This window comes from Rhinatrema bivittatum, chromosome 1 (assembly GCF_901001135.1).
Source record: "Rhinatrema bivittatum chromosome 1, aRhiBiv1.1, whole genome shotgun sequence".
Taxonomy (NCBI): Eukaryota; Metazoa; Chordata; class Amphibia; order Gymnophiona; family Rhinatrematidae; genus Rhinatrema; species Rhinatrema bivittatum.
Genome location: NC_042615.1, coordinates 758,899,403 through 758,912,936, shown reverse-complemented (window position 1 = coordinate 758,912,936; position 13,534 = coordinate 758,899,403). Strand labels below are relative to the sequence as shown.

Below are 13,534 nucleotides of genomic sequence, written 5' to 3'. Positions count from 1 at the left end.
ACCGGAGTTGGCTACCACTCTAATAGATTTTCACAAAAAAAGAAAAAAAAAAAAAGGAAGATAAATCCTTCAATAGTGGTTTCCAAATATAATTCAAGATACAGGTACATTTGTAAAGGATTAATATTCCAATCATCATAAATACAAAAGGGCCGTACCGAAGTGTACAGCCCCACCTATAAAATATAGGGTTGCCAATTTACCCCAGGCCAACCAAACAGGCAGATCTAGTCCTGGTTTTGCCCTCTTGCACATACAGAGTTGTATTTCTTATTTTCCTACTGATTCCCTTACACTTCTATGATGGTAAGTTTCAAATCAATGCACATTTGCAAGCAGACACTGGCCCGCACCCAGGGATGCAGCCATTTGATAACACGTGCATACATACACGCACATGTTATAAAATAGCCTGGCTGTGTGCACATGTGCACCAAATTTTAATTGGGTGTACACATTTATGCGTAAATGCCACTTCTACCGCACAAATCTGGGGATTTTAAAATGGGCATGCGCCGACACAATTCCCAGTTTTGCCAGTTCATCCCCAGGTCGTCCATTTAAGAGATAGCCCCTCCAAACTCCCCTAGTTTAATAGCCTTCACTCCCCCGCAGTTAGCCCCGACCCTTAAAACTCTGCAGATTTGCCTATTTTTCTTTATTTATTAACTTACACGGGTAGCAGAAGTAAACTTTCTCGGCAGGGGGCCTCGGCGCGACCCAGATCACGTAAGTATTTAATGCACCCATCTCATTTTCATGCCCCAAAATAAAACTTCTGAGACGTACGCACTCCAGGAGATTCTTGTATATCTCAGCTGCTTTTAAAATCCGCTCGGCGCACACGAGCCCAACATATTCGCACATCCTCTAATTAATGCACATGTCTGGCTGGTTGAGTTGGCAACCCTAATAATATGGGGGCCATGCACTAGGTACCCCCCCTCCACCCCCTCACTTCCTTGCAGTATGTCGTAGGCCCAGCCATAGCAGAAAAACCATGCCAGGGCTTGTAAGACTGTGGGGCCGGTTTGAAGGTGGGACACTGACGGAAGTTTTTACAAGAGATTTGTGGGTGGAGCCAACTGCCATCGTTTCCTTTCACCCTGCGGCTAATACACAGGAATGCTGACAAAGTTCAGAGCTTGTGGGGAGAGAAGTGCTTGGAGCCCTGTTGGGACGTTCAGGGTGATGTTGGGAGAGTGGCCTGCGTAAAAACGGGGAAAGTAAGTCTGTGTAACCGTACATTAAGCTGGGCCTGATTGGGCACAGCTGCATTAGTAGAAGCTACAGCCCTGGAGGTCTGGGGTGTGCAGCCTTGGAAAACTCATGAGAGCAAGTTTGCAAGTTTTGTGGCAGAGCCAGTTTAGGACGGGCACCAACAATGCCGGTGGGAGGGGGGGGGGGCGGGTGACCCCAGTGGCCTGGGGTAGACAAACTAGATACTCCTATGGGAAAGGGATTTAGGGACCAGTGGATAAAGTGGTGTTTGTGACAATGCTGGGAAAGGAATTACCTCTTCAAAGGTGGTCTTTGATTATCAGAAACCGAGAACTCCTTGCTCTCTAATGGCTTCCCTTTGTCATCAGTTTGGGTCTTAGAATCATTGCCAGTGTATAGAAACATGTAATGTTGTCATTACTGATCTATGGGTTGAGAGGAGAGGAAGAGCAGGATGGTAAGGATGGCAATATTGAGGACCTATGGCAGGTATCATGACCCAGAAAAGAATTGAGAGCCTAGTTGTAGAGCTACGGCATATGCAGGGCCAGAGGAACCACTAGGCAAGCTAGGCCTGTGCCTAGGGTGCCGAGACTTAGGGGGCGCCGTTGCAGGTGGCAGAATTTTGAAAGGGCAAAAAGTGCCCTTTCAAAATTTTGCCAGCCCCCGACTTGCCCTGCCTCTCCCCTCCCAGTGCCACCCTCCCGACACCCCCCTGGTGGTCCAGCTGAGGGCCTGGGAGCGATCTGCCACTCCCGGGGCCTCAGCTGCCACTAACCAAAATGGCTCCGGTGACCTTTAGCCCTTACCATGTGACAGGGGCCAACCAATGGCACCGGTAGCCCCTATCACATGGTAGGGGCTGAAGGCCACCGGTGCCAGGGGCGAATTGGCCTATCGGGGGATCTGGCTTCCCCCAGTGGGCCAGTCTAGCTGATCACGTGGCGAAGTCTCCGGCTGCGCCGATCTTCTTTCTGGTTGTGTGTGTGTGTGTGTGTGTTTCTGTGTGGGTATATGTGAGGTGTATGTTATGTGAGAAAGGAATGGAGCTTCTATGTGTGTGTATGTGGTATGTATGTGAGAAAGGAATGGAGCTTCTGTGTGGGTGTATGAATGTGTATGTGAGAAAGGAATTCTGCCAGTTTAAAAAAATGAAATGTGATAATACATATACCTCAACGTTTGTGCTGGTAGCGCAACTTTTGAAAAGTTGGATGAAAGATGAAATTACTGAATTAGCATCCCTCTTCTGGAAAATAAACTTTAACTTAAAGTGGGTAGAGACAAATACTAAAGCAAAAAAAAAAAAAAAAAGTATTTAAAATGTTCATCTCAGCAAAATCACAAATTTAGGATACTGATGCCAGATGGTTTTTTTTTTTTAAGCATAATTTAAGCATGAAGACTAGAATAGTTCCATGGTTTTGCTTTTTTTAAATTTTTAAGCCTTTAGAAAATGTATATTTTTACATGACTAAGACTGGAATCTTCCCATTTAAAAGGGAAGCTGACTAAGGATGTCTTTCTGTTCCATATCTCTCACATGAATAATCATACAACTGATAGTTTGAAGTAAGACACTTGCTTTATTGCCTGAAAGCGTAAAACAAGAGAAGCTGTACGGTGTGGGTGGCTGTCCCTTGGGAGGACAGAACCCGAAGGAAGGATGTCATTTCGCCTTCTGATAGGAATGTGGTTTTCTTATTTAACAGTTGGGAGCATCACTTTCACTTTTAGTAAAAGTGAAAAATCATGCAAATCTGAAAGCAAGGTGCTTCTGTGAGAGTGTAATGAGTATGTGAGACAGGGAGGGTGCTTCTGTATGTGTGTGGTGTATATGTGAGTCAGGGAGGGTGCTTGTGTGTGTCAATGTGTGTATGCGAGAGAGAGGAAGCATATTTTTGGCTGGCTTCTGGCTGTGAGAGAGGGTATATGTGTGATTGAGCCTGTAAGTGAGATTGAACATGTGTGTGTGATTGAGAGCTTGTGTGTAAGTGAAATAGAGAGAGCATGTGTGTAATTGAAAGCCTGTGTGTAAGTAAGAGAGAGTGAGAGCATTGTGTGATTGAGAGAGACTGGCCAGAGAGGTGACGTGTGTAACTGTGTATGTGTGAGAAAGACTGATCAGGGAGATGACTGGTATGTGTGTGCTTGTATGTGTGTGAGAGAGAGAAACTGGTTGGGGAGATGATTGGTGTGTGAGAGACAGAAACTGGTCCTGAGGGTATGACTGGTGTGTGTGTGTGTGTGTGTGTGTGAGTGAGAGAGAGAGAAGAGATTGGTTGTGGTCCCTAAGGAAGAGGACCGTGAGGACAGCTTCAGCAGCTATTGCTGCTTCTGGTGTGGCCTGCAAGGGAAAGGAGTAGGAGAACTGCTGGAGAGGGTAGGTAAAGGTGGATTTTAAATTCATTTTTCTTGATTGACTACCATTTTAATTGTTGGGTAATATGTGATGTGTCTGCTGTTTGAAATATTTTATTGGTGTTTGGTAAAGCTTTCAAAATTTGCACGAGTCTTTAATTATTAGATATTCTATTCATCAGCTGTTTTGAAATGATTTTATTTGTATGATTTTATAATTATGATTAATGATTTATATATCTTGATTTTATTGATTTGTTTCACAAGGAATGGTGAAATTTTTGTTTTTCCATTGTTACACTGTATAGAGTCTGGCGTGATGCGTTTTACAGTTCAGTTTTTGTCTGTACATTTCTATTAATACATTATGTTGCTTTATTCTGTAATTGGTGAGGGTTTGTGATCTGCATGCAAAGACTGAGATGAAGCATTCTTTTAGCATGTGCTTTCTCTGTAGGGATCTCTAGTAGCTTGGCCTGTTCTGTTTTCCTGATAGGAGGTTTATTGATATTTTAGATTCTAGTGTAATACTTGTGGTATTCTTTTTCATAGATGGGGTTGTTATTCTTTGAGTATTGGCAAATAGTACTGTGTTGATACGGGAGGACCATGCCGAAATATATCACAATAGGTATGATGCCATATGAATTCCAAGATGCAAAGTTTTCTTGTTGGCATCACAACAGTGCATGAAATTATCACAATAACTTGTATATTAATTTTACCTCAGAATGTCATTTTTCATGTAAAATATGTTATAAATGCATAATTTAAAATTGTGTATGGGGAGGGGGTACCAGACTGTAAGGTTTGCCTAGGGTGCCTAATACCCTTGCACCGGCCCTGGGCATTTAAATACTACAGGCCTACCAATGCTGCCATGGGTTGGCAGAGAGAGTCTAGGGTTTGAGGTCATGGGCAAGGGAAGGAACTGGGATTAAGTATCGTACCCTGCTGTGGGATGGCAACAGTGGGGAGTTTAGGCCACAGGTGATTGTAGTGTTTGGAATAAAAGACCTAAAACCACTATTCCTGGAGAATAAAGCACTGTTCCACTGGTACTAGTCTTCAGGCACCCACTTAATCTGAAACAAAAATTAGTTAAAATCAAACTTCAAAAAGAAGAAAATGAAAATTATGCCAACACATATCAGAGGACCCTATAACCACCCATATTAGAAAAGCATTTAACATAAGGGGAGCCTATTCATAAGAACATAAATTCCCATGCTGGGTCAGACCAAGGGTCCATCAAGCCCAGCATCCTGTTTCCAACAGAGGCCAAACCAAGCCACAAGAACCTGGCAATTACCCAAACACCAAGAAGATCCCATGCTACTGATGCAATTAATAGCTGTGGCTATTTCCTAAGTAAACGATTAATAGCAGTTAATGGACTTCTCCTCCAAGAACTTATCCAAACCTTTTTTGAACCAGCTATACCAACTACACTAACCACATCCTCTGGCAACAAATTCCACAGCTTAATTGTGCATTGAGTGAAAAAGAATTTTCTCTGATTAGTCTTAAATGTGCTTCTTGCTAACTTCATGGAATGCCCTCTAGTCCTTCTATTATCTGAAAGTGTGAATAACCGATTCACATCTACTTGTTCAAGACCACTCATGATCTTAAAGACCTCTATCATATCCCCCCTCAGCTGTCTTTTCTCCAAACTGAACAGCCCTAACCTCTTCAGCCTTTCCTCATAGGGGAGCTGTCCTATCCCCTTTATCATTTTGGTTGCCCTTCTCTGTACCTTCTCCATCGCAACTATATCTTTTTTGAGATGCGGCAACCAGAATTGTACACAGTATTCATGCTCATCCTCTAATTCAGAATATATTATTAAATGCAGAAAATGTGAAAAAAAATGTTAAGAATGCTACATTGGTTAGATAGGCCAGACATTAAAGGCAAGAATCAATTCACACCGACACAAGATCCAACATCACAGGGAAGACCAGGCTGACACTCCGTTAGGAACACCTTTTGGAACCAGACCACTTCATCAATGACTTTATGATCAGGATAAACAAAAAAACGTTTTTAAACAATCCAGAAATGCAAGACTTTTGAAGTCAAAATAATCAGACACTTTGAGGTCTACATTCAGTGCTACTTAGCTGGTTAACTTCTGACAACAACTAAGTAGCAAAATAGTTTGAATATTCAGCTGCAGTGAGCAGTTGCCACCTTAGCCAGTTCTTTATCCAGCTAAAAAGCCAAATAACTGAGAGGCGGGATAGGGGGCAATCTGGGACAGAACTACTTATCTGGTAATAGCTGGCTAAGTGCCAATTTTAAGCCTTATCCGGCTTAATTAGCTGGATGTGTTTAGGATAGCTATTTGGCTAACCTATAGTTAGTAGGGATGTGCATTTGTTTGAAAAGAACGTGCATAAAGCCCCAAAAAAGGCAACTCATTTCATTTAGGGGGCCCTGAAATGACTTGAGGGCCCCTGAATGAAACAAACCTTATTCATTGTATTTGTTGCAGCCTACACCCAAGTGCAATGCCGGTGCCTTAGCCTAGGCCCAAAGCCGGGGCCTTGAATAGGGCATAAGCCAAGGCCCAAAGCAGGGGTCGCGATCTAGGCCCGAGCATGATTCTGGGGTCTCAGTCTATGCCTCGGCTAACACTGGGGCCTTGGATGAAACACGAGACCCCCTGAACAATCACTTACTTGATACATCAGGTATCCATGGAAACAGCCAGGTCAGGTCCCAATGCCTGGGCCTCATCCTACGCCTGAGCCTGGATCAAGACCTGAAGCCATGACACAGCGTGGATGCTGGGTCTATTAGACCTGAGCCCAGACACTGGTCCAAGGATATGGCCTGGCCTGGAGCTCAGGTCTCAGAGAAACTCCGATGATGTTCTCTTCTTCTTTAACTAATGCCATCCGCTGGGGCTGTGCCTAGCAAATGGCGTCCTTTTGATGTATAGCATCAGGCCTGGTCCAGGGCTCCGGCCTAAGTTGCGGTGTTTGCCTTGCATAGGCTGAGGCTGAAGTTGCAGAGACCCGCCAAGACTTTGACCTGGGCCTAGGCCTCGCCGTCGGATTCCCACTGGATTGGGTAATTGGGGGCTGGGGGGATCCTGGCCCCAGCATTTTTCTGGGTGGAAGGGAAGGATGGGAGGCCTTGGGAGTTCTCAATTTCATTTTTTTGTCCTTTTTTTTTTTTTTTTTTTTTTAATGTTTGATTGTTTTTTTTCACAAGAATGAAACAAATCAAAAGTTCCACAAACCAAAGTTTGTGTGAAAAAACCTCCCGAAAATAAACTGAAAAATGAAAATTAAGTTTTTTCCCCTGCACACCTTTAATAGCCGACTAAACTTATCTGGCAAACTATAGGATTGCCGAGTATAGTCAATGGTGCAGCTGTGCTGCTTAATATCTCAGCTAAATTAGCCAGATAACTTAATCCAACTAAATTGCTTGGCCAGATAGTGGCTGAATATTGCCCTATTTAAGACTGCCAAAAAAGAACTCAACAACAACCTAGGTCTCCTATCATTTTATGAGCCATAAAATTATGCCATCTGTCACCTTCTGATTACCTATCAAAACCCCATCACCCTTTCGTCTCCCTTCTCCTTCACCCTATCATGAGAAAGTCTTTTATGATTCACTGATGCAACCACAATGCATTATATTTTCTCTGCTGCACTTTCAGCATCTGCCTTAGTGCCACCAAGTTCCTAACAATCTGCAGAGAGTTGTCTACTAAACTCTGTAATCTCATCTTATACATAGCTCCTGGTCATTTATCTACCAGAAGAGAATAACCAGGTATTGTGATGCTAATCAGTGACTGCCCCTAAATATTGAACAGCTATCTACTATTCACTGTGGAGTGAATTTTCAAAGAGGTTCGTGCATAAACATAGCATATATCGTAGCAATTTTCAAAAGTCCATTTATGTGCATAAAAAGGGTGCAGCATATATAGAGAGCAATAAAGTAGCATATATGTAGAATTTTTCCAAATTCCATTTTTATGTGTAAAATTCAGCCCTATGCAGTGAATTTTCAGAGAAGTTATGCATGGATAAGAAACAATTTTCAAAAGCCCACTTACACACATAAAACCCAGTTTTACACAGGTAAATCCTTCTGAAAATTACCTCCTAAGCTTTGATGGCTCTATCCATCCTTTCTACCACATATATCTGTTCAGTGAAGTTTTTAATTTGAATTAGCCTGGATGTAAAGTAAGGCCCTATTTCTCCATTCAAAAATGTGATGTGTGTAGGCTAAAATGTAGGTAATTTCCGCTGTAGGCATGTTATCGTCTAGACCAGGAGGAAGAAGCTTAATTTCATGTATGTGATTTTGTCTGTATTGGTTGTATCTGTGAATGTTCCAATGTGAGCCCTTTAGAACTGCAAATAATTGCAGCATAGAAGATTTTAAATACATAAGTACTGCATTATTTTAAAAATTCATGTGAATGGATTCATACACACTGTATTAATTTTCTGTTATCTTGAAGTTATTACCTGGGTGGGCAATCCTTCTCATTACAATTCTTTTGTCTTGTGCTTGGCTGTGTTTCTGCATCACAAAATGTGTTTTTAACCACACCTCTCCCCTTTTTCACACATCGGACTGCTTGTCGCTTTATACCTGTGGCCAAATATATAAATATTCATATTTAGATTATTTCCTCCTGAAAAAAACTTTCATTAAACAAGCTAGATATTACAAAAGCATGAGTTTAATATAAAAACCACTGGCAGTCTTTGAAGGATCAACGATCAATTTGTGCCAACTCTCTGTAAACACAAAAAAATAAGAGCAAAGCCTATTCAATATAAGATTATATTTGAAAATAGATATAAACATACTTTAAGAGGGTCATTTTCAAAAGGAATTTCACACTTAAAACTGGGTTTTAAGCGTGTAAATGCACTTTACATGCAAAAGTGGACATTTGATAATTGCTTCAATATATGTTCCTTTTACACATGCAAATCCTTTTAAAAATGATCACCTGCTTCTCCTCCAGAATGTTTACCATAATCCTACTCCCCCTTTGGCTAAACAGTGAATTACAGTTTTCTTGTTTGCATTTCAATTGCAGGCTTCAATATTCAAGTGACCTGTATTGATCCACGTCTTCTTTTTCTTCCTCTTTTTCTATTTATTTCTTTTTTTTAATCTGGCAGTTTTCTTTGAACTTCCATGTTGATTAGAATCAGTGCTGGGATCTGGTGCCGTAAGCCTACATTCTCAATCAACAGGAGATTTTTTTCCCCCTCCCAACTTACTGTAGTCCTGACATTGGGGTCCATGCCTCAGGGCTCCTTCTGGAACTGTGCAATCATGGGGCCCTAAATCCTGTTGCTAGGTGTTGCTACGTAACTTCAAACATTACTCTTAAAAGAAAACAAGATTAGCAAGCTGTAACGCCATAGAGTACATACAATTTTCAAAGCTCTTCTTTACTTTGAGTCTGTGTGTGATCAGTGTGCGTGTGTGTGTGTGTGTGTGTGTGTGGTACTGTTGATCTGTGGGAGAATGTGTGTTATTATTACCATTTGTTATTACTAAGCATCGCCTGTCTTGCACTTACTGCTGATTGCTTTGGTTTCTTGGTTTTATGGCAGCACTGGTTGTGTATCCCTGCTGCAGGTTAGTGCTTCTTGTGTATGTAATTGTAAGCTAGAGATCAGTGCAGAATACATTTAATTTTTTCCTTTTTTAATTTTCATATATATGCATATATTTTCCTATTTGTAACACAAGTTGGAGCCATCTCACAGAGAGACATATAAATATATTTAGAAAGATATATAGATATATAGATATACTGTATAGCCTCTCCTTTGTCCTTTAAGTTTTCTTTTTCCTTTTGACAGATATTTCTTTGCATAAACTGTCCTTGCACTTTTTTTGTACTGAAAGCAGGTTATTTTGCTGGTGACTGAAGAGGATTTGTATAGTAAGTAGTGATTTACTGACAAAGTTTGTGACGTAAAGCTTAGTTCATACTTATGTCTGTATAGGCAGTATATAAAAATTCTTAAATAATAAAATAAAAATAAATAAATTGTTGAGTAAATTGATATTCTCTGTGTTATGTAGAAGAGTAAGCATAGTAAACATCCAGTGCATGATTGATTTAAGAGAGTAACCTAGGTTAATTTTCAGTGTGTGTGCTAAAAACAAAGTTAGGTTAATTGTAGTGTGTGCTTTAAAAAGAAAGCTAGGTTAATTTTCAGCATCATTTTTTCCATCCTGCCCATCCTAACTCCCACCTTTGATTTATAGACACTCCAATTAAAACGTCAAGAGGAACATTTTTCACAACAAGAATCAATCACGGATTTCAAAAAACAAAAGAGTATACCAGCTCTTATCAATACCTTAACTGTTGTCCCTTTGCAGATCACTGCAAACTAGCATTAAATACACTAAATAAATTTAAAGGACTTTACATTAGATTAAACATCCCTAATCCTTTAGCACCTTTAATTAACACTCACCATGCAGACAGTAGTCCAGTAGTGAGATAGGGGGGGGCGTGTCCATTCTGAGTGCCATATGAATGATTATCTATCACTTGATGCCCTTGATGCAAAGAACTCTTGGCTATCCGATAATGGGTCCTGTCTCTGGAGTAGCAGACCTGGAGGAACTGAAACAGACAGAGCGATATACAGAGGAGACCATCAGTGACATACTGTAGTAAAGTCTCAACTCCAGGTCAACAGTTCCTGTGCTGCCTTGGAAGAGCAAGTTTACCTGGAAGGACAGCATCACTGTGATGTGGCAGGAAGTGATCCTGCAGAAAGGAACTGCTCTCCAGGTGATGCAGTATCCTCTCACACTGAAGATGGGTCTTCAAGGGCTTGTGCCTAGGAGAGAAAGCTTAGGATGGCTGTTGTAGTTGGTGATTTGATCATTAGGAATGTAGATGGCTGTGTGGATGATGGACATGAGGATCACTTCATAATTTGTCTGCCTGGTGCAAAGGTGGATGTTGGACAGCAGGAGGAGCCAGCTGTTGTGATATGTGTGGGTACCAAGGACAGAGGAAGATGTGGGAGGGAGGACCTTTAGGTAAAAAGTTGAAATCCAGAATCTCCAGGGTAGCATTCTTGGAAGATTTCCTTTTTCCATGTGCAGGCAGAATTATGAAGTATACGTGTGTGGATGAGAGAATGATGCAGGGATGAGGGCTTTAGGTTTGTTAGGAACTAGGCAACATTTTGCATTTGAAAGGATGGGCTATACCATAACTAGGGTGGAAGCAGGTGTTAACATTTAGAAAGGATGTAGCCCTGGGCACGGCAGCACACTGGCTGGCCACTGACCATGCAAGGCCCCATGGATCCCCACATGAGAATGGAAGCAGAGCTTGTTCAAGGCCCATAGGACTTTCTTCATCCAAGGGTTCTTCTTGCTTACCAGTACAGTCGCACCAGAAAATCATTCTGCACTCCCAGGCTGCTGTTCAAAACAAAAACCTTTCCTGTAACTGATGACAGGATCAGTGCACCCCATAGCATGATGCACCAGTTCTGCAACTCAATTCAAAAGTATTCAACAGATTAAATACAGTCTCTTCAGCACTTCTCGCTATACTCCTTTCCCAACACAAGTAAGCTCTTCTGGACATGTACTTCTTCCATCCTGGACCTCCTCCAGTATCTGGTTAGTAGCTGAAATCCTTTCTTTAAGGGTTCCTTTTCTCCTTCTCTCTCTTGAGCCTTTGGCTGATGATAGCTGAATCAGACTTTGACTCTGATAGATTTTCCCAGGCAGAATGCCTCTCCTCTGGCACCTCTTAGCACACTCTCCCCAACTTTCAGACAATACCCTTCTTCTTAGCTACTCAGGATCTGTTACTCTTCAGGCCCCTTATTTTTCCACTCTGTGTGGACTTCCAGCAACTCCTATCCTAGAAGCCTTCTCAGTACTCTCCTGAGCCTTCTCTTTGAAGAGAGAGGCTCTGTTGCCACAATGTGAAGAGATAGCTCCAGACTTCCCCAGGATTTCAGATTCTGGAATCCCACCTCAAAAATCACCTGCATCACATGGGTGCAGAGGTTTTATACCATTTCTTCACCCCTCCCAATGGGGAGTGAAGCACTACACTAAAACACCTACAATATATTGATATCATACTACATAGCAGGGTCTGTTAAGACCTCTGACACAACTGCTGGCAGAATGATCTGTTGAGAAAAGATATTGCTATATCAACCAGCAGCAACTACTGCAAGTTAAGGGGCAGATTTTGGGATCCTTTTACAAGACGATAAAGCCACTTTTGAACTAAAATATGAGGGAAAACTGACAGTTTTTCAGCAGCTCATGATTTGGAGGGAGGTATGTTTGAAGGATACTAACAAAACAGGGAAGTTGGAAACTCTCTATTGGGACGCTCTAATAAAGGCAAACGTAGCCCAGATGTCTTTAAGTAAAGAGCAGATTGAAATAAAAGATGCCAAATTATCTGTTGCATCGGAGGTGGACCCTTGGGCCGAGGTGGGGTTGACGCAACCTGTAGGTGAGGACCTACGGGTCCCCACCATCGGCAGGTGGAGTGGGCTGAAGGTAGAGGCCGCTGGAACTTCACCTACACCAGCCCTCGTTCCCCGTGGGTTGAGCCTTTGGGTGCTGGGGCCGGCGGGACTTAGGTGGGCCTCGAGGTTGGTTAGCAAAAGAGGTTGGTTCAGCCCAGAGACAGCAGACAATAGGTGGCGTGGTCATACCTTGGACTGGCTACGGTACTGGAACATGGGCACCAATGGAATGAAGATTGGCTGGGGGCACTCGAGCAAAGGTAGGCCGAAGCCTAATTCCACGTCCAGGGAGTAGGCTGGAAGAGGCGTCAATGACAGGCTTGGATCAGGGCTGGCAGCAAAGCGGAGGTTGTGGCAAGCAATGCTGAGTTCTGATCACGGAGAAGTCAATAGCGTTGTCAATAAAGGCAATGGTCTGATCTCAGAGAAGTCAATAGCGTAGTCAAGCAAGGCAATGGTCTGATCATGGAGAAGTCAATAGCATTGGTCAGACATAGCGGAGGTCTGGATCTGGAGATAGGTGCTAAATGTAAGTTCTGTCCACTTAAATCTTCTCAGACTCATATCACCACAGCAGCTGGCAAAGCAATTGCGTTACCAGATTTTTCTTGTCACTCTACTCACGTAGTTTACACTATCTTTTGTCCATGCCCACTAACATACGTGGCCATGACGAAAAGACAAGTCAAAATTCGTCTAACAGAACATAAATGCTGTTTAAAAACTGACCGTCTTGAAGAACCTTTGGTTGCACATTTTAAGGAATCGGGACATACATTTCAAGACATCAAATGGATGTTTTGGAAATTGTTAATCAACATTGGAGAGGGGGGAACCGAATAAAGACATTGAGACAATGTGAGCAGAAGTGGATTTTTCGTTTGCAATCAGTCACTCCCAGTGAACTGAATAAGGAGATAGAATGGTTTCACTTTATGTGATCTCTCGCTGAAATCAGCAATGAATTGGATATTAGGTGGCTGCCTGAGTGTTTCATTTCCCGCCAAAATCACACATGAATGGAATGTCAGGTGGATTCCTGAGTACCCTATTTAGAGCTAGACCGGGCCCGAGCTGCTTCACCGCCAAATAAATGTTTACGCAGAGAAATGGTGTCTGGTCCGGTAAGTACGTTCATGAGCTAAGCCGTCCCAACTGCAAAAAATGCATCATAAAAATATTCTAGAAAAATGTTTTGCTGAAAAGTTAGAGAACACAGAAGTAGATTAAACACCGGTAATTTAGAAGTGCCTATGGTAAAACATTGCCTAGCTCAAAAACATGAATTCACCAATTTACAATGGTCTATTTTAGACATGGTCTCTATTACCTTTAGAAAAGGGGACATTCACTCGATTCTAAATTATAAAGAACAGCACTGGATTTTTAAACTGGGTTCAGAGTCTCCC

At 42.2% G+C, this 13,534-nt stretch overlaps 1 protein-coding gene across 5 annotated transcripts in view; it reads right to left on the bottom strand.

The window, feature by feature from the left end:
* Positions 1 to 13,534, bottom strand: part of ADAMTS12 (ADAM metallopeptidase with thrombospondin type 1 motif 12) — a 1,111,988-nt gene that overhangs the window by 257,858 nt on the left and 840,596 nt on the right. For all 5 annotated transcript variants that reach the window (XM_029579144.1, XM_029579126.1, XM_029579135.1 and 2 more), the window contains exon 18: positions 8,091 to 8,217. In XM_029579144.1, the coding sequence (XP_029435004.1) occupies positions 8,091 to 8,217 (127 nt within the window). The remainder of the gene's footprint in view (positions 1 to 8,090; positions 8,218 to 13,534) is intronic.